We start from the raw sequence: 22,844 nt of genomic DNA on the forward strand, positions 1-22,844 counted from the left end.
ATCTATTTTGTCATCTGGAAATTTTGTTTTGAAATGTTTTTTCGTTTCTAAATATTTTCAGTGTATATGCAGAACTACTTTCACGGCAGCAAGACAGATTAGCACTTGTTCTCATCCCGGAAGATTGCTTTGTTTATGAATCCCATGAGATGGATATATCTACATTAATGTCAAGGATTCATGTACTTGTGGAAGATCAATCAGATATTTGGGTTAATGTAAGACATCTCATCATTTTCAATCAAGTTGTTACATATTTTTAATCCAAAATGTCAATATTTTTGTAGTAATATTTCTGTAATATTCTTAGTGTGTTTACAGAAATAGGACTTAGAATTTTGACAATGTGTCAGATTAAATACTTCACTATTTCTAGTGAGGCATCTTGGGTTCAATTTCTGCTGTAGTCAAGGATTTTGACATTTGTGTATCAGACTAAATGCTTTACCATTTCTAGTTAGGCATCTTGGGTTAATTTCTGCTGTAGTTGATTTTGCCTTTTAATCCTTAACATTTGATAAAATAACCTTCTGTAATATATTGGTTTCAAATTTTGGCACAAGGCCAGCAATTTCTGGAGATCGGGTAAGTCGATTTCATTGACCACCAGTATTCAACTAATACTTCTTTTATCAACCTTGAAAGGATGAAAAGCAAAGTAGACCTCAGCAGAATTAGAACTCAAAATGTAAAGATGGATGAAATGCTGCTAAGCATTTTGCCCAATGTACTAAAACCTCTCTAATATATTAAATGTTCATTCAGTGTGTTATTTTTTCTTGCCTACCCCCTCAAAAAAAAAAACAAAAAAAAATGCTTTGTACCTCATCAAAGAAAATTAAAGTCCTTTTATAAGGTCAACTTTAATCTATTAAAACTGCAGCTTTACCCCTACCTTCTTTTTCAAGCAAAAAGCTTCATTTTTCCTACAAATTATTTCATCTTCACTCTTTAGCATTTAAACTGGCCATATCTGGCCAAAAGTATTCTGCCTGTTTTATGTTCAAACTAGCCAGATCTGGTCTCTCACACCAATCCTATAATATCGTTTTAAAAATTAACAGCTACCTCATCAAAATCTCATAGCTACAAGATAATGCATGATTAGTTCAAAACAATGTGGATAAAAAAGTATTAATTTTGGCAGAATAATGCAAGCACTAAAGGGTTAACCTACAAATTATTTATATTTGAAATGCCATTTTAATTTTTGTGATAAAGCCAAAGACGACATTTGAAACTGGTTATATTCCATGATAGTATGTATTGTTACTGTTTATTGATCCATAAGCACTGAGTAACAGAGCAGTATATGCATAAATTTTGTTCCAAAGCTTTAAATGCCTAAGTGAACAGGTGTTGCTATGTGCTTACTATCTAAATTTTATTACTGCTCAGAGTTAAGTGCTAAGCTAGATTTTATTATTTTGACTTTTTGTTGTAAGACATAAACGAGTTAAGAAGTTCCATCTTTTTAACAATAATCCACCATAAAAAAAAAACAACAAAAAACGCTTATATAACATATCATCACTATTTCAACACCCACTTTTTCATGCTTGTATGGGTTGAATAGAATTTGTTGAGGTGGATTTTTATGGCCAGATACCCTTTCTGTCACTACTCCTCACCTGTTTCCAAGTAAAGTAATATTTCTCATGACCAGACATATTTTCATAGAAGATTGGAAGCAGATGACGCCACAGAGATAGTGGTGACACTTGCTTTCAATTATTACATGATACCAAGGTGAGGAGACAATAACACATACATGTGCACACATGTGAACATATATGACAGGCTTCTTTTTGTTTCTGTCCACCAAATCCACTCATAAGGCTTTGGTGGGCTTGAGACTATAGTAGAAGATACTTGCTCAAAGTACCATGCAGTAGGACTGAACTCAAACTATGGTCAGGCAGCAAATTTCTTACCACACTGCCTTACCTGTGCCATAGCATTATTATTTAATATTTGTGCTACATATTTTATGTTTTAAAGAGCTTTTTTTCTTTTTGAAAAATCAAAATGTGTTTATTTTTATATATGTGTTTCTTTTCAGGTACACAATTTATTACACTTTTTCCCTCAAGAAAAAGATGATGAAATTATGTTCCTCTGGTCTAGTGAAAAAACTGACTTCCGCCATTTGTATTTAATTAAATCTCGGCTACAACACATGACTGAATCTGTTATTGATTTTGAAAGATGTACTTTTGATGGTAAGATAATTTTTTAAATAGGACACAATGTTTTTGCTTGAGAAATAGAAATATTTCTGTGATTATTCTCCTATTTAATCCTTATGATTCCACCTACTTGTCAGGAGCTTCAGATCAGGCTGGATTCAGATAATGTTAAGTGTAAAAATTAGATCTTTTGATTTTTACTCCTTTCACTCATTGGACTGATGGATACAGTTGAATAAATTGACTGTGGCACTAATTCTGCTAACCACTTTTACTAAACTGTTGAGTGATAGGGATGTAAATACACCAACACCAGTTGTCAAGCTGTTGGGTAGGTATTGGCTTCCACAGTTTCCATCTACTAAATTCACTCACACTTGCAGTGGGACTGAATCTGCAACCATACAGCTGCAAAGCAAGCTTCTTGACCACATAGCAATGCTTGTGCCTTTTTTTTTAGGGTGGGTGGGTGGGGTAACACATTTTTAAGGTCTTTCTTGATAGAATATAGAATTGTTGAAATGAGAAAAATGCATGGATGTTAATTGTATTAATCTGAAACAACTTCCATTACTTCTATTATGATATGACTTGTCTCACCCATGCTAGCATGGAAAGCAGACATTAAAGGATGATGATGAATAGTGATACACTGTTGTCATCCACATTATATTATATAAGTTTTAAGTTCATCCTTTCTAATGGACTACGATGTTTAATATTCAGAACCTAAACCTCAACAGAAAGAAGAACATGTTGTACTTTCATAATATGCTTTATTAGAACACCATTGGGTTTAGATTTTTTCACTTGATGTAGACCTGGGCCAGAATTCGATACTGCAATATGAAAATTTATATGCTACATGAAATAAAATGGAGTTTTAAAAAATTTGGGGTAGAAAAATTCAAAGGTTTTTTTAAAATCCAATATTTACATACAGTTCTTTATTGCTTTATTTAGTTTGGGTTCCTACCATTAAAAAGCTAATTATTTCACATCTCTTGAAGTTTCTAAATTCTTATGATATAAACAAAATAAAATGCTTTTTTGCTTAAGCTAATTATAACTTACATAAGAAACCGCTTTTTAAATAATTTAAAAGTTGGCCTCCGTGCTGGTGACATGTAGAAGGCACCTGATACACTGTGTGGTATTAGGAAGGGTGTTCAGCTATAGAAACAAAGTCAAAAAGAGCTGGAGCCTGGTGCTTACCAGTTCCAGTCAAACTGTCTAACCTATGCCAGCATGGAAAACGGATGCTAAATGATGATGGTGATGATTATCATCATTGATTTTGTGGACAGTATACATTTTCTTCCTTTAGCTTTTTGTTGGTTCAGAAGGTTTCTACTCACAACTTTATTTTAGTGAAGTTACTGAGAGGTATGGATTATTTTGATAGGAATAGGCTTGAGTTCAATGGTATAAGCTTTAATGGTATATATTAGTTTTCACAAATCTCTTCTCTTTCAGCATTGCTAATGTTAGCCAGTAATGACATTTTGTATCAAGATCGGTATTTCTTAAAACTGCATTTAACATGTTGCTGGGTTATATTAACATTTATAATATAAGGTTTTGTCTTTTTAAGCTGTGTATATTAGAGAATATCATGAAGGCATGTGACTTAGTGGTTAGGGTATTCAGCTCACATTTGCAAGGCTATAAGTTCAATTCCTGGTGATGTGTAGCCTCCTTAAGCAAGATCCTTTTTTTCACATTGCTCCAGTCTACTCAGCTGGTAAAAATGAGTAGTACCTGTATTTTAAAGGGTGAGCCTTGTCACACTGTGTCACACTGAATCTCCCTGAGAACTACATTAAGGGTACATGTATCTGTGGAGTGTTCAGCCACATGCATGTTAATTTCACAAACAGGCTGTTCCGTTGAGTGGATCAACTAGAACCCTCATTGTAACTGATGGATTGCCAGTTGTATTAGAGAATTTCAGTAAAAAATTTAGGGATAAAAAATGAATGCTAGCATGATTGCATGGTTCATAAATTTAGTTCCCTATCACATGGTTTGGGTTCAATATCCTGGCACAGCACATTGGTGTTTTCTGCTATAGTCTTGGGTCAACAAAAGCCTTGTGCATAACAATGAGTATGAAATAAACTTTATATAATTGGGTGGATGGCGAAATCACTGGTGCATTGGACAAAATATTTTATGCTAATTGTTTACATCCCTTTATGCTGTGAGTTTAAATCTTACCCATGTCTAATTTACTTCTCATCTGTATGGCCTCAATAAAGTAGATATTGCAGGACTCAATGTTATCTACTGTACCCTAAAAGCTGGTACTCTATGTCTGAGACTAGTAAAAGAATGTATTCATTGTTTTTTCTCAAATGTTTAAATCTTAATACTAACTTCTAAATTTAAGGTGGTAAACTGGCAGAATCATTAGCATGTTGGGCAAAATGCTTAGCAACATTGTGTCTATCTTTATGTTCTGAGTTCAAATTCTGCTGAGGCTGACTTTGCCTTTCATTCTTTAAGGGTTGATAAAATAAGTACCAGTTGAATACTGGGGTCAATGTAATTGACTTTACCCTTCACCTGAAAATTGCTGGCCTTGTGCCAGAATTTGAAACCTATATTACCATATAAATTTGTTTAGTTTTAATATCAATGTTAAAATTATATTTTGTAAAAAGAATTATTTCCACTTAATAAACCTTTATAAATTTTATTTTAGAATATTTCAAACCTAACATAATTTTTGAGGTGACATTAACTTCTGGAGAATGGGAAGTTTTACCGAAAGAGGTTAGTATATTTTTCATTACATTTTCTACAAAGTCTTAATTCTATAGGGAGATTTTTCAGTTTTAGCCATATCGAATTAGGTAATAATTACAACCTTCTCTAGTCAACGTATGTTATTTTAGTGCATATTTTGTGGTCTAGTTTGGCTGTGGCTACTAATAATACTTCATCTACTTGACATAGCGTTATTTATTGTAGTGCTAAAGTGTGATAAGTCAATGAAAAAGCTTTTGACACACCCCCAAAACAGCTGACCTTGTGCTTAAATCAAATCTTTATTATTATTATTATTATTATAGATGTCGCACAGTATACAATATCATGAGGTTGTTGATTTAAGATATTGCGTCTACTGGGGGTCTGTACTGTTTGTCAAGTCACAACAAGGACCTCAGACAGACAGTACTTTACACAATATGCATGTAGTTCCAAGTAATGCTGACTTTTGCAATGCATCTAGATTGTAGGGTATTTCTAAGGTTTTCAGATGTTTTTTTCAGATTGGGTGGTATATTATTAAGGCAGCAAGCTGGCAGAAACATTGGTATGCCAGAGAAAATGCTTAGTGGCATTTTGTTTGTTTTTTCATTCTGAGTTCAAATTTCATGCAGGTCAACTTTCCCTTTCACCTTTTGGGGGTTGACGAAATAAGCATTAGTTAAGCACTGGGGTTACTGTAATTGACTAACCCCGTGTCCCAAATTCCAGGCCTTGTGCCCATAGTGGAAAATATTATGATATAATGACTATGTAATATAGTATTATAATATTATTATAATGTTTTGATTTTCATTTGAAGTCATTTAACATCACAAGTTGTTAAAGATTTTGGGAAAGATAAAACTATCTCTATTTTTAATTTGTTTGCTGTTAAAAGTTTCAGGATTCTAGGTTTTTTGTAACCACTAAGCTTTCTTGTGTTCATATTTCTCCAAAATGATATAATTATAGGTTTAAGATACTGTAGCTAGCCTATCATATATTCATAATGGGCTATCTTCTAGTATTAATAGCTGAAAATTATATTATTTCAAATAATACTATAAATTTAATGGAAATTTTTCTCAAAGAAATTAACATTTTTTTCCCCACTCTCTTCTATAGTTTTTTGTTGATGAAGAAAAAGGACGAGTTTATTTTACTGGCCTCAAGGATACAGTATTGGAACCTCATTTGTAAGTAATTTAAACAAAAATTACTTTTAAAATTGTCATATAATTGATAGAGAAACTAATAAGATTTACATTGTCAATTGTCATCTTCAGAGCAGAATAAAATAATTTGTACACAGAATAATTAGTACCATTGGATTGAATTTGAGTAAGCTGGGTCAGAAATATGTGCATAGGTGCTGGCATATGTGTGCAGTAAGAAGTTTGCTCCCCAACCACATGATTTTGGATTAAGTTCCAATTAGAAGACACTTGGGCAAATGTCTTCTATAACCTTGAATCAACCAAAGCCTTGTGACAGAAACTGAAAGAAGCCCGTCTTATATGTGTGTGTCCTTGTGTCTGTATTTGTTCCCCACTTCTGCTTGACATCCTGTGTTGGTGTGTTTACATCCCTGAAATTTAGCAGTTTGGCAAAAGAGACTGATAAAATAAGAACCAAGCTTTAAAAAAGATAAGAACTGGGATCACTTCATTTGACTAAAATTCTTCAAGGCTAGTATGGTCACAGTCTAATGACTGAAACAAGTAAAAAAAAAAAAAAGATATATATATATATATATAGGCGCAGGAGTGGCTGTGTGGTAAGTAGCCTGCTAACCAACCACATGGTTCTGGGTTCAGTCCCACTGCGTGGCATCTTGGGCAAGTGTCTTCTGCTATAGCCCCAGGCCGACCAATGCCTTGTGAGTGGATTTGGTAGACGGAAGCTGAAAGAAGCCTGTCGTATATATGTATATATATATAAGTGTGTGTGTATATGTTTGTGTGTCTGTGTTTGTCCTACTAGCATTGCTTGACAACCGATGCTGGTGTGTTTATGTCCCCGTCACTTAGCGGTTCGGCAAAAGAGATCAATAGAATAAGTACTGGGCTTACAAAGAATAAGTCCCGGGGTCAATTTGCTCGACTAAAGGCAGTGCTCCAGCATGGCCACAGTCAAATGACTGAAACAAATAAAAGAGTAAAAGAGAATATATAGAAGGTACTGGTCAAGTTGTTGATGCTGGGTGCTATGCAGTGTGTCTACATTGAGGACCTTCCACTTCTTAACTACTTCTATAAGTAAAAAGTGCAGGTGCTGTAAGTTACAGGAGCATTGCATAATTAACTGTTTTGTTAGCTTGTTGGCTCTGAGTGTAAGTCCTAGTATAAGTATTCCAGAGAGAGGCCCACTCTTCAGATCAATAGAGCTAATCATACATTGATTATTTATGCCAGTAAATATTAGGTGAGAGTACAGCTTGATTAACAAAACTTCTTAGCTTTAATAGATGACTGAGTTCTGTGGTGGTTAAGAGGAAGTTCATCAGTATATTATTGATGTGAAAGATTTCTTACATGAGTTTAAGCCTCGCATACTGGTATTTGATATATAAATATCATATTCGTATCATATCAGGTGCTGGCAGGACTGTATGGTAAGAAGCTTGCTTCTAACTACATGGTTTTGGGTTTAGTTCCACTGCATGGCATTTGGGCAAGGGTCTTCTACAATAGCTTGGGATGACTAAAGATTTGTGAGTGGATTTGCTAGATGGAAACTGAAAGAAGCCTATCATATATATATATTTCTTTGTGTTTGTCCACCATCATTGCTTGACTACTGGTGTTGGGGTAATGTCCCTGTAACTTAGCTGTTTGGCAAGAGTGACTGATAAAATAAGCGCCAAGCTTAAAAGATAAATCCTGAGATCGATTTGTTTGACTAAAACTCTTCAAGGTGGTGCTCCAGCATGGCTGCAGTCATTTGACTGAAACAAGTACTAGATAAAATGTAAAGATAATGTAAAAGATTGTTAATTACCCACTACTCTAGTTTCACTACCATAACACTCTTTAAAGTCAACATACTCATTGTCTGAAGAAATATTAAGTAGATATAATTATGAACTTTCCTGTTTTTCTAAATTTCTAATTTGTTTTTCTTAGGTATGTTGTATCTTATTTGTATCCTGCTGAACCAATCAGGCTAACTGAGTTAGGTTTTTCTCATTATGTGTCTTTCAATAATGTAAGTATAAATAAAATTCATCTTTAATAATGTTCACTTCAGATTTCTGTTATAAATCAAGAAAAATCACATAGAGTAGCAACATGTCAAGGTAGTGTAAGCTTATGTAAACTATAAAATTTAATCAGTATACAGTGCTTTAGCATTCAGCTTAGTCTATCAGATGTAATGCTTATATATTCTCATTGTTTTGAATTAATCATGCATTATCTCGTAGCTTTGAGATTTTGATGATGTGATTGTTTATCTTTAGAAATACAGTGTAAGTGTGAGAGGCCAGATCTGGCTAGTTTTACAGTTGGTTTAAATGCTAAAGAGATAAAGCACTGAACATTTTGTAATTCAAATAATTTTAAACAAGGTACTCTGAATTCAAAGTAAAATGCTCATATTTTTTATTATTTTAAATAGCAAAATCATTTTCAAAAAGGTTTTTATACATATATTAAGTTTAGTGGTGAATTGGCTGAGTTATTAGAGTATCAGATAGAGTGCTTTGTGATATTTTTTCTGATACTTAGTGCTCTGAGTTCTAATCTTGCCAAGGTCAACTTTGTTTTTCATCCTTTTGGGAGTTTTTAAAACAATACCAATCCAGGCTGGTGAATTGACAGGACTTGTGTGATGGACGGAATATGTCACCTTTTTAACACCACCACTTGACTCTTTAGGTGCCTTTAGCTGAGTCTGTCCATTACAAGCATTTAAGCCAGGTCTCCTGTCTGATTATATTTTCCTCCTACCCTCTAGTCTTGGAGGATCATGGGCACTGCTTTCTTTCCTCTTAAAACTGAAAATTAAAAAGTAGGGAAATGTTTGGAATTAAATTTTGTTTTTTGAAATAATAGAGCTAAGTTTCTTTATCTGATTACTAATTTCAATGATCTTTTCTCTTTTCCACATTTCAAGAAATTGAACAATTTTGTTGTTGAACATAAGGCTGTAGCAAGCCAATCACTGGTCCACTTATATACATATTTTATTTGTTATAGGATTGTTCAATGTTTGTAACTGTGTACAGTAGTTTGGAATGCCCCCCACGATGCTGTGTTCGCAGACTAACGGAATTCAATGAACAACTTTCTTCTGAGCCTTTAGGACACCTCATCAAACCCAGTATGTATTTAATAGATGCAAGTATTGGTTTGTTTCTGTTCCACGTCTCCCTTATTTCTACTGTTCTGATATGGATTATCACCCTAAAAGAATGAATTAGCTCTTCTTGTTGTTGGGTTGTAGTGTGTTGCTTTGAGCAGATTTATCACTTGGAATGCTTGAAACGTGCTTATGGTATGGAGTTAACTCTTCAAATATGACAGTCTGTCTGGTCTTCAAATACAATGTACTTGTGTATATGCTGTTTTTTGATCAACTCATTATAGTAATAAAATCTCTGCCGCCAAGATAAAGAGTAATGCAATTCTATATTTCTGAGATGAGGAATTTATATTATGTACTTGATTTGCATTAATCAGACTGGTGTCCTCATTTTGATTATTGCTTTCACCATATTTCAGCTGTTGTATGCTCCAGCCTTCTCAGGTGTCTTCTGTTGAACTTGGTTCTTGATACAGAATTTTGAACCTAACCTTTTATTTGATCCACAGGGGAACATTGTTCTCATTGTACCACACCCCCCATGGATCAAATAAAGACTTAGTTTTGAAATTCTGATGCAACAACCAAGTTTGACACAAGACATTTGAAGAAGGCTGGAGCGTACAACAGCCAAAATGTAGTGAAAGCAACAATCAAGCTCTAATAGTCCGACTAATATAGATAGTAATTGTTTGAGTACAACTTAGTCAAGATTAGAATGAATTCATATTGTTGTTTTGTATAATTATTTGTTTTGACCTTTCAATTTTTGTTTGGACTGGTGCTATATTTTGTTGCAAGAGTTCTTTTATCAAGTTTAGATTCCACATATATTTTCTCTTGTTTTTTTTTTAAAGTTTTGTTAAATGTTATGCAACTCAGAGGCCTTTTTAATGTAAACACTTTGATAATGTTTTCTGTGTGCAATATTTTCAAAGTTTAAACTACTGTAAAAAATGGTGCTGGGTACTGTATCTTCACTTTTATTGCCTCAGTGCAATATTTTGTTGAAGAACAGAGAACAGTTGGTAAAGTTTCCCAGTTTGGCATGGTAGAGAGCAAGGGATGAGAGTCCTGATGTTTTAATCAACGTCTCTTGTCAGAGAAAGAACTGCTTAGCAATATTTATGGTGATGCTGAGCCCATAGGTGTGAAGAATGTCTTGAGGAGGTAAGAGGTAAGGTAGGAAGAGTAAGGGAGAGTTAGTAACCAACTGGAAATGGTGTTAATAGAAAGTCAACAGCCAAGGTGAGAAAATGAAGGGTGGAGGAAAGGACAGTAGTGACATACATTGGCTAGATGATCTCCGGGAGGTGCTAAAAGGTTGTAGTAGTGTAAGAATATAAATACCTATTAATGTACACACACACACACACATTCAGACAAGCAGAGAAGCAATGGTGGTGAGGTAATTAGAGAAAACCAGGTACTGCATAGTTATATGGGGTGTGATTGTGTGTCTATGTGCACATATATCTAAATGAACACTTGTATGTGTGAAAAATGTACAAGTGCGGGTATTAAGATCAGAAAAGGGATGATTATTTATAAATATTGCCTGATGGAGAGCTGTGCTAATTGTAAATGGAAGTCATTTCTTTTGTTGTTAATGCCTCTGAGAGGATCCATGTTGCATGGTAATTTCTGAACATTGAGAGGGGTTAAAGGAGGGGTTTGAAGAATTAAAATGTTCAGATCATGGTATTGTTCTGAGAGGTTTTGTGAATAACAGATCTGTTCACTAAACTAGTCTCCCAAATGGTGCTCCATTATGGCTATATATACAATGAATTACAGAGTTTATTTGCAGTGCAACACATGAGGTGCAGCCAAAGTTTTGGATGATATTTTACTCAGATTTTCAGTTATCTTTGTGGTGTTTGAAATGATGAGACAGATGTGACATCAGTAAATGATGTTTGAAGCAGCCTGGCTGGGTGGAGCTAGGAGTTAACCCTTTAGCATTTAAACTGACCATACCTGGCCCAAATATCCTACCAGTTTTCTGTTCAAACTGATCTGTTCATGCCTCTCACACCTCCCCTACAATGTCATTCTAAAATTATACAGTCACACCATTGAAATCTCAAAGCTACAAGATAATGTATGACAAATTCCAAACAGTATGAATAAATAAGGATTATATTTGACAAAGTAATCTGAATACTTAGAGTTAAGGAGCTAACTAGAAGAAATTTTTATTTCTTCAGAAAGGGAGAAAATGTGGTTACAGGGTTAAGAAGGAAAAGCTTGTTGAAGAATCTGCAGTTCATTTGAATTGTAAGTGGGTGGAAAGTGAGAGAGAAGGAAATTTAGGTTTTAGGTGTGCACATGTCTGGTAGGAGTGCAGAGGTTTTGCTGATAAATTCTGCTTTGAGAGCATGTATGCATGCATATCAAATTTCCCATTGATAATTGCAACAGTAGCATATGTTGACTGATTTGGAAAATAGTTATATTTATACATGAAACGTTGGAGCAAGTAAAAGTTTTATAGATTGATACTCTATTTAGCAATAAATATTCATTCTGTATTAAATACTTGTCAGATTGTTGGTATACATGCACTCTGCTATTTTCCATTTAGGTTGGTTGGCTTGATGGATTTACTCAAGTATAATATGGTATATTGCATTTATTACAGGGTATATCAAACCATAATCAAAATTAAAGTTTCTTAAATGACTTTTAGGGAATTTTAGAATTTGTTGGGTTCTAATATTATCAGAGCTGTTACGAGAAAAGGTAGAAGTGTGGTGTTGGTGGTGATGATGATGATGAAAGTGATGTATTTTTTAGTATGTATAACATTCTATTATCACAGTTAATTCATTCCGTTGTTCTTTTATTTCTATTTTCAGTGGATGAATCTGAATACCAACCTCCAATTCTGTTTGATTTCATGACTGAAGATGGCTGTCAGCTGTATGGGATGTGTTACAAACCTTACAATATGGAACCCGGAGTAAAATATCCAACAGTATTGTTTGTATATGGTGGTCCACAGGTGCAACTGGTGAATAACTCCTTTAAAGGTCTCAAGTAAGTCAATCTCTATCAGATAGTTGATAATGGTTGTGTGACTTTTATATCAGATTTTCATTGCTCAAAATTGTAATAACACTGTCATCAAACTGTCATCATCATTAGCTTTTATACATCCTATTAAAATGGACTGCAATTTTTGTATGCAATTAGTTTGGAAAACTTTTGTTTCTTTATAAGAGCTGCTCTGTTTACCAAGTGTTAAAATCTCTATGATGATGACTTGTGTATTTGATTCTTAATACTTCCTGGTAGACTCATCATCATCATCGTTTAACATCCGTTTTCCATGCTAGCATGGGTTGGACGGTTCAACTGGGGTCTGGGAAGCCAGGAGGCTGCACCAGGCTCCAGTCTGATCTGGCAGTGTTTCTACAGCTGGACGCCCTTCCTAACACCAACCACTCCGTGAGTGTAGTGGGTGCTTTTTACGTGCCACCTGCACAGGTGCCAGACGAGGCTGGCAATGGCCACAATCGATGGTGCTTTTTATATGCCACCGGCACAGAGGCCAGTCGGGGTGGTGCTGGCAACGGCCATGTTTGGATAGATCTCTTACGTGCCACCGGCACTGGTATCACAGCTACAATTTCCATTGATGTTGATCAATTTCGATTTTGATTTTGATTTTCACTTGCCTCAACAGGTCTTCACAAGTAGGGTTTGTGTCACAAGAAGGAAAGGTATGCATAAGTGGGCTGGCTACGTCTCAGGTAGAGGCCACAGGGTTATGGTCTCACTTGTCCTGCCGGGTCTTCCCACGCATAGCATACTTCCAAAGGTCTCGGTCTCTGGTCATTTCCTCAGTGAGATCTAAAGTTCAAAGGTCGTGCTTCACCACCTCGTCCCAGGTTTTCCTGGGTCTACCTCTTCCACAGGTTCCCTCAACCACTAGGATGTTGCACTTTTTCACACAACTATCTTCACTCAAATGTGAATATTGCTAATCGCTAATAGTGTTTGTCACAGGAGAACTGTTTCTCCTTCATGATGAATATGTGTTCATAACACACTCCATTTATTTGTACAAGGGATTCTGGGACACTGGTGTTTTGACATATTGTTTTTCATCATCCAGAAGTACCTCTTGAACTAATGAATCTAACAAGAGCCAATGGTCTTGTTTATAATTTTAGCAAATAAACTGTTTGCTGATCCATGCACCTCTCATATTAACTTAAATTTCATAATTTTAGGTGATTAATATTAGGTTTGTCAAGGGGAGTGAGCAGGTGGAATCATTAGCACGACAGATGAAATGCTTGGCAGTATCTTGTCCATCTTCATGTTCATCATCATCATCCTGAATTAAAATTCCTCCTCGGTTGACTTTGTCTTTCATCCTTTTGGGCTTGATAAAATAATTACCAGTTGAGTACCGGGGTCAATGTGATAGACTTAATCCCTCCCCTGAAATTGCTGGCCTTGTGCCAAAATTCAAAATCAATATTAAGTTTGTCGATATAAACATAAATAATCTTAAGCTATCATGTATCCAAGAAAGTATCTTTGAACACATTTGTAGTTTTTTCATCTTGGAATCCTCTTTTCTTTCATCATTAACTTTTAGTTATTTTGTTAATCAGACTTTCAAAATACTATTTATGAATTTTTTCAAAATTTGGATCTCTAAATGATGTTAAATTAATTTCAGAAAGCTTTTTGTTGTCTTTACAAAGCACAATCTATTTCGAGATTGAAAGTATATATATATGTATATATATATATAGTAATAATATTAGGGAGTATAGCTCCAAACTTACAGGGAAAAATTTGATTTAGTATTAAATCAAATTTCACAGTATAAATATATAAAATATGAATTAGAGATAAAACCACTATTATGCAACTCAAACAGTGATAGACATAAACCAATACATAAATAACAAATAATATAAATATAATTAATATAATATATAATATATGTATATATAATTTTTTTTTTCAAAAAGTATAAAAAGAATGATAAATATAATATAGGATGTGTAATGTAAGTGTGCATACTCGACTGAGTGTAAGTACCTTGAGAGAAAAGTTGGACCTAAGAAGCATCAGATGTGGTGTGCAAGAGAGACGACTGTGCTGGTATGGTCATGTGGCGAGAATGGATGAGGACAGCTGTGTGAAAAAGTGCCACACCCTAGCGGTTGAGGGAACCGATGGAAGAGGTAGACCCAAGAAGGCCTGAGATGAAGTGGTGAAGCACGACCTTCGAACTTTAGGCCTCACCAAGGAAATGACTAGTGACTGAGACCTTTGGAAATATGCCATGCATGAGAAGACCCGGCAAGCCAAACGAAGCCATGGCCTATGCCAGGGGCGTAACTAGCCCACTTGTATGTAACCTTTTCCTTTGGTCACTAAAACTCTGCTTGCGAGGCAAGTGAAATCAAATCAAATCAATCAAAATCAAATTCGATGACTGGCATCCATGCTGGCAGGGTGCAAAGAACACTATACGAGCGTGATCATTGACAGAGCGGCTAACCGGCTTCCGTGCCAGTGGCATTTAAAGGGCACCATTCGAGCGTGATCGTTACCAGCGTTGCCTTACTGGCACTTGTGCCCGTGCTAGTAGGGTGCCAAAAGCACCATCCGAGTGTGATCGTTGCCAGAGCAGCCAACTGGCTTCCATGCCGGTGGCACGTAAAAGGGCACCATTCGAGCGTGATCATTACCAACATTGCCTTACTGGCACCTGTGCTGGTGGCATGTGTAAAAGGATTCGAGTGAGGTCGTTGCCAGTACCGCCTGACTGGCCCCCATGCCGGTGGCACGTAAAAAGCACCCACTACTCTCTCGGAGTGGTTGGCATTAGGAAGGGCATCCAGCTGTAGAAACTCTGTCAAATCAAGATTGGAGACTGGTGCAACCATCTGGTTCGCCAGCCCTCAGTCAAAATCGTCCAACCCATGCTAGCATGGAAAGCGGACATTAAACAATGATGATGATTTATCATTCTTTTTGAAAATATATATATATATATATAATTATATTTATATTATTTGTTATTTATGTATTGGTTTATGTCTATCACTGTTTGAGTTGCATAATAGTGGTTTTATCTCTAATTCATATTATATTATATATATATATATATATATATATATATACACACACACACACACATATGTATAAACTAAGGAAGTTAAGTTACTTATTTTTGTAACAATTTACCAGAAGCCTTATCTTTGTTGACCAACAGTTTTCCCATTTGAATGTACATTTTATGTTCATTGAATGAATTTTTGTTATATTCTAGGTTTCTCCGTTTACATACATTAGCCACTCAGGGATATTCAGTTGTTCTTATAGACGGACGAGGATCCTGTCATCGAGGCCTCAAGTTTGAAAGTCATATAAATGGCTGTTTGGTCAGTAGTTTCTTATATTTTACTTAATGTTTTATAGAATATATTAAATAAGTATCTCATGGCTGAACATCTTTCATAATCATTGAAAAAAGGGTGGGGGAAAGTATTTATTTCAGTAGAGATGTAAAGTAACAATCTTATATTTTAGCATTAAAAAAGGAAGGATCTGATTTTGTTGTGCATGAAACCATAGAAAAATTTTAGCTGGATGCAAGTGAGTACTGCTACTCACTTAAATGATTATTAGTGGAGGAGAGTAATCTGTTGGATCAACATCACTGTATTACTAATTATTTAGATATTGATAAAATTAACGATAAATTTGAAATGACAAAAGTTTGAATCCAAGCCATGGCTGTTTCAAACTCTATACTGCAAAGCATAATACCCAATTTGCTATTACTTTGATCATCTTTACCATCTCAGCCATGTTAAATATATATCAAGGTAAAATTTCTAATCCAATGTATGTTAGTTGATAAGTAATAAATAACATTGACAGTAAATTGCCTGGCACCCCTGTCTTCACTGTTGCTGTTTATTATATTAACTTGGTTTGTATTTATTTTCAGGGTAATGTTGAATTAGAGGACCAAGTAGCAGGATTGCATTGGCTTTCGTCACACGTGGACTTCATTGACTTGAACAGAGTAGCCATTCATGGCTGGTCTTATGGTAAGTTGGCAGGAGATTGTTACAGATGCTAATTTGCTCCATGCTGTATTTTAACAGGTTGACGAGAATTTATTATATACTTGCTCCAGTCACAAATTGTTCTTTCTTTAAAACATTTAACCTTCTGAAATGCACAAAGATTGTTTTTCCCTCTCATCTCTCAAAGAAGGCACAAGCACTTTCACATGATGGAACTTCTGCCAATCAAATTCACTTACTTGGCTTCAGTGGACCTGAAACTGTAGTAGAAGACACTTGCTTAAGGTGCCTCACAGTGGGACTGGATCTGAAACCATGTGATTTGGGAAGCAAGCTTCTTACCCACACAGCTGTTAACTGCACAAACATTTATTTGCAATATGATGTCAAAATTGTTATATAGTCTCAAAAGAGAAGTTAAGTCTTTTTGTGTTTCTGAATGGCTAATGTGTCTTCCACACTGCAATTGTTCTAGTTTCAATACAGTCTCACTTTGAAATCTTTGCCTGTCAAGCACACCTCCATAATTTAATCTTCTAAAAGCCTATAAATTGTATTTGTGTGATTTTATTGATGAAGAGCCAATTATTACTCACATATTCATTTGCTCAATTTAAGTAAAATTTCCCATTTTATGCTGGTTGTAACTGTATTTCTTAGATACATCTGTTACTAGAAGGATTATTTTATGGTTGGCTTTGTAGCTCTATATTTGAATATCTTTTTTTTTGGTGGCATATTTTTTCAATATTGTAAACAAAAATTTATGAACAAAGAAAAAAAATTATACATTAATCTCTATTTTTGTAAGCAATTGTATGTATGTATGTAGTTTGTCTTTATTTTTGCATGCAGTATAAATTAACCAATTATAAACAAATTAACCAAATAGAAACACATGTATGAACTGTTAATTTAACAGTAAATGGCATAGTAATTATTATAGATAAATTTATATACATAAAGCACATGTATTAAATGTTAATTTAAGGGTAAATATGTAATTGTAAATACCTTGCAACTGCTGCGATAATTATTAACTGCTGACTGAAGGGTAAATGTGTATTTTTATATACCTTGGGTCTGCCACCTCATTGTTTTTTGTCAAGAGTTTCCCCTCCAGCCGTTCGTTATGTCAATCAACACACATACTGCTGTTGTGAATATAAAGACAGAAAGTTGCTACTGTGTAATGTTGTTCACATTAGGATATAAATTATTCATTTTATTTCAAATATAATAGAAATAGGATGATCTTAGTGTTATCACATTAAAATTGAAAATGAAAGAATATTATAGGCTTATCACATTAGTGAAATGAAAGTTATATGACATTTCAATATAGATCTTTTTACAACAAAATCTTATATGGACCTGCAAGGGCAATATAAACCCCCATTGAGAACCACTGAAATACATGATTGAACTGTAAAAAACTTAGAATATTATACAATATCTTTTTCTTTTACTCTTGACATGTAATACCGAACCAGTGCCAGTATTATATTGTTTTAATCCAAATGAAAAATTACGTGTTGACATTCACGGGGTCTGATACTATAGCCTTGTAAAATTTGATGTGATTTGGTCGAGCCGTTTGAGAATGCATAGGGAACAGACAGAGAGATAGAATTATATATATATAAATAGATGTTACACCTATCATGGAGATAGGTACATTTCTTTATTAATTATCTGTACAGTCTTCTGAAATTATCTCCCTTAATTGTATATTCTAATTTTTTTTTCAGTTCAATCATGTATTTCAGTGGTTCATACTGGGGTTCATATTGCCCTTGGGGTCCATATAAGATTTTGTTGTTAAAATATATGTGCAATAAATTGATCATACTTCTACAATACACAAAATATTTTTACAATTTTTTTTAATATACAATTCCTAAGAATATTTAATTATGAAAAGGTAAAATGATTTTTAAACATCTGGAGGTCCATCCAAGTAAAATAGGAATTAAGGGGGTCCATAGGTAAAAGAATGTTTGAGAACCACTGATGTATATCATCACACACTCACATATACACCCACATCTTGCCCACTTCTGATATGGCTGCTACAAGTACCTACAAACACATAGGAATTGATTGGATAGTGGAAAAAGTCAAAACTAATTTAGACTCCAGCACTACACCACATAACACTTAGCAGCAGCAAGTCAGAATGTGTATTAGGGTTCTTGATTAGACAGAGATGTATGGCATTTCTTTCATTTAGCGTTTCTCTTTAGAATTTATATATTTCAAAATTAAATTAGTTTACTCTCTTTTACTTGTTTCAGTCATTTTGACTGCGGCCATGCTGGAGCACCGCCTTTAGTCGAGCAAATCGACCCCGGGACTTATTCTTTGTAAGCCCAGTACTTATTCTATCGGTCTCTTTTGCCGAACCGCTAAGTGACGGCGACGCAAACACACCAGCATCGGTTGTCAAGCAATGCTAGGGGGACAAACACAGACACACAAACACACACACATATATATATATATACATATATACGACAGGCTTCTTTCAGTTTCCGTCTACCAAATCTACTCACAAGGCATTGGTCGGCCCGGGGCTATAGCAGAAGACACTTTCTACTCAATACATTGATAACATTTAAAAGCTGATTTTTATGTTTAACTTATTTGATGTTTTTCATGCAATCAGTATATCTCAATTATTTGAAAGCTTTCAAGTATTTTCTGTTTGCAAAATCGTTCAAGGCTTTCACACTATTGAAATATCTGATTACTTAAAAAAAGCAAATAAGTTAAACATATTTAATGCATGAAATAGCATTAAAAAAAATCTAAATTATTAAATATGTGCAGAAAAGACGGGGAAACATTGTTGGTGATTAATTTTAATTTTCCATTTTCCAGTAGGTTATGGGAGATAAACCTGGTCACATTTCTATCTTAATCCAACCTCGTCAGTAAAACCTAACAGTCATCATGATTATTGTCAAAGTAGTAATGGAAAATCTTACCTATTGTTTTTCATAAGGATGATGTTTCTGGACGACTTAATTTCTAAACCTTTTAATTATTTATGCCAACAAAAATATATAAATCTTGTAGATTTGCTTTATGTTTCTTTCACCACCAGTTAAACATTATGCTTCACTGTGAGATCATAAGACTAAAACATGTCAGGAGTTATCTCACCATACCAGCAGGAAAAATGAAAATCACGTCTTGACTTGTTTTGTTCTATTTTCATATTATTTCTAGTTAACTTTTTACTGTTCCTTCATACATTATGTGTATATATATATATATATATATATATACATATATATATATGTGTGTGTGTGTGCGCGGGGGTGCAATGGCCCAGTGGTTAGGGCAGATTCGCGGTCATAGGATTGTGGTTTCGATTCCCAGACTGGGCATTGTGAGTGTTTATTGAGTGAAAGCACCTAAAACTCCACGAGGCTGCAGTAGGGGTGAGGGGTGGCAATCCCTACTGTACTCTTTCATCACAACTTTCTCTCACTCTTTCTTCCTGTTTCTGTTGTACCTGTATTTCAAAGGGCCAGCCTTGTCACACTCTGTGTCACGCTAAATCTCCCCGAGAACTTACGTTAAGGGTACACACGTGTCTGTAGAGTGCTCAGCCACTTGCATGTTAATTTCACGAGCAGGCTGTTCCGTTTATCAGATCATGTGGAACCCTTGTCGTTGTAACTGACAGAGTGCCATAGTATATATATATATATATATATATTTTCAAGACATATTATGTGTTGTCATCAACTTACAGTTTTTTTGATTTTCTATTTCATTCTTCTATAGGTGGATACTTATCACTGATGGGACTTGCACAGAAGTCAAATATTTTCAAGGTAATGTTGTTTTTCCTTTGTCATCAATAAAGACTGTTTGTTAGAAAGGTAATAATGTAATGTCTATGCCTTACACAAGTGTTTAAATATATTTGTATTGGCCTTTCATCCTTTCGGAGTCGATAAATTAAGTACCAGTTACGCACTGGGGATCGATGTAATCGACTTAATCCCTTTGTCTGTCCTTGTTTGTCCCCTCTGTGTTTAGCTCCTTGTGGGTAGTAAAGAAATATATATTTGAATTGGCTATTACCATAAATGGCAATTAAGCAAGGAGTTGGCTTGAAGAGGACGTAACTTCTTTTTCTATTTACTACATGGTGTCTTTTGATTTGCACAAAACTTATTTTTATGAATTTATAAGTAAAAACTACACTAGTGAAAAACAGATATATATATATGCTTGCAGCAAAACCTTATGAACTCCCTAAACAGGTTTAACATCTACATGAACTAGAATTTTATTGAAGGGCAACTTATGAAACAATGATAACACTAATAACATAAGGTTCACAGCCAGCAACTTGTACAAATAAACAAGCATATCACATGTGTACATTCCATCAGATACCTATCAGATATCATTATGGTTTCAATACCTGGAAAGTATCACTCAACCAAGTGGTGCCGACAGTGTTGGGAATTAACAGACATAAGTGCTGTATGTCCATTATACTAACACTTGCTTATTGTTACAAAACACAAACACTAAATCTCAAGCATAAAACAAGACATACCTACAGCAACCAAGCATGAAGGTTGTCTAAAATGTTCATGGGCCAACCAAAATATTTTATTGAATGCAATCAAATGTGCTTTGTTTTTCAACATAGCTCCCTCTTACAGTCCACACACTTATTCCATTGGTGTTGCAGTGTTTGGATCCCATTGGCAAAGACGCTTTCATCCCGTTGGTCAAAAAAGTCATCAACAGCAGATATGACGTCATCATCACTGTGATGTTGGATCCCAGCCGATTGCTTTTTCATGTTGGGGGAAATGATAGTCAGATGGGGCCAAATCAGGAGAATAGGGAGGGTGATCAACCAGTTCACAGTCATGCACAGCACCATTGAAACCAAGAACTTGTGTACTGGAGCATTGGTCTTAAGAAACAAGACCCTTTCGTCAGTTTTCTTGGGTGTTTGGTCTTGATAACCTTTTGTAACTGCTTCAACATGTTGACATAGTACTCTCCATTGATGGTGTGGTCCTTTTGAGGATAGTCAATTAGCACAAGGCTTTTTGCATCTCCAATAAACTAAGGACATCACCTTTCCTGCTGAGGAAACAACTTTGGTCTTCTTTTGGAGTAGGTGAGGGGTGTTTCCACTGCATGAATTGTCCCCTTTTCTCTGGCTCAAAGTGGTGAAGCCAACACTCATCCTGGGTTATGAAACATTCAAGGAAACCATCTGGATCTGCCTGAAACAATGTCAGATTTTCCTGTGATGTAATAAACCAGGTGCACTTTTTGATCAGGTGTTAGATGTGGCACCCACCAAGCAGAAACCATTGTGCCAAATAATCTCAACTCTCTCATGGGATATGCTAAAAGCATTGGCTATTTGATTTATAGTCCATTACCATGTCATGAATATGATCAATGTTTTCCTCAGTAGTAGCAGTTGCAGGATGTCTAGACCTTAGGGTCATCTCCAAGGCTCTCCCTTACCTTCCTAAATTCAGCTGTCCTCTTTGGCATTGTTGATAAATCTGGAATATCATCCCCTAATGTACCAACCATGTCAGCATGAATGTCCTTGGGCACTAAATCCTTATTCTGCTAGTGCTTGATAACAACGCTATACCAAATTTTGTCCATTTTCAAGAGAAGTTGATATTAATTAAAGTCTCCTTTGAAGAGTCAGATGTCAGTTTACCTGGAAAGAACCAATGCAGTTATCAAATAAGAAGAGTTGAAATTAATGCATGCAAGATTTCACAGCTCTAGCATCACTCTTTCATAGTCAACCTAAGAATTTTTCAGTCCACTTGTGTATAGAAAGCAGAGAATTTAATCAAAATCACAATTTATCAAACACAATTGAAAAATAAAACTCAAAATGATTGTTATCCAAAGAATAATCACCCTAGAACTGTTAACATAGAGATTAATTAAAAAACATAAACCAGTAAACATTGCTACCTAATGACCCGTGAAACGTTATTAAAATACAAAAACATAATTAAAATGAACAGAGAATAAACCAGTGAAGACCTGTAGTTATTAAATATATGTCTGAATTAGAGAAAATATATCTAAACCAATATTTCATCATCATAAGAAAAAAAAAAGATTGACTAGAATAAACGAACTGTAACAGAAATATTAGCTTTATCTACAACATAGCACCCTGCTATGAAGATATCTGATTGGCCATTTAACATTCCCTGCACAAACTGCTAATCACTTCCAAAAGATCACCCACAATATATAAGCAGAAATGATATTGTACACAATATCACGGCAAACTACCCACAAATTATAAAACAGTCTCATTAATGCTAATTAAAACTAATCATTATGTGTGTGTATGCATACATGTATGTATATATACTCTTTTTTTTTTTTTTACTTTGTTTCAGTCATTTGACTGCGGCCATGCTGGAGCACCGCCTTTAATCGAGCAACTCGACCCCGGGACTTATTCTTTGTAAGCCCAGTACTT

At 34.9% G+C, this 22,844-nt stretch overlaps 1 protein-coding gene across 2 annotated transcripts in view; it reads left to right on the top strand.

Moving 5' to 3' along the window:
* Window positions 1-22,844, top strand: part of LOC115219635 (dipeptidyl peptidase 9) — a 117,028-nt gene that overhangs the window by 85,548 nt on the left and 8,636 nt on the right. For both annotated transcript variants that reach the window (XM_036509535.1, XM_029789792.2), the window contains exons 8-17: window positions 62-218; window positions 2,063-2,222; window positions 4,897-4,967; window positions 6,072-6,142; window positions 8,072-8,153; window positions 9,146-9,269; window positions 12,113-12,293; window positions 15,559-15,670; window positions 16,243-16,345; window positions 20,123-20,172. In XM_036509535.1, coding sequence (XP_036365428.1) covers window positions 62-218; window positions 2,063-2,222; window positions 4,897-4,967; window positions 6,072-6,142; window positions 8,072-8,153; window positions 9,146-9,269; window positions 12,113-12,293; window positions 15,559-15,670; window positions 16,243-16,345; window positions 20,123-20,172 — 1,111 coding nt within the window. The remainder of the gene's footprint in view (window positions 1-61; window positions 219-2,062; window positions 2,223-4,896; window positions 4,968-6,071; window positions 6,143-8,071; window positions 8,154-9,145; window positions 9,270-12,112; window positions 12,294-15,558; window positions 15,671-16,242; window positions 16,346-20,122; window positions 20,173-22,844) is intronic.

This window comes from Octopus sinensis, linkage group LG15, assembly GCF_006345805.1.
Source record: "Octopus sinensis linkage group LG15, ASM634580v1, whole genome shotgun sequence".
Lineage (NCBI taxonomy): Eukaryota > Metazoa > Mollusca > Cephalopoda > Octopoda > Octopodidae > Octopus > Octopus sinensis.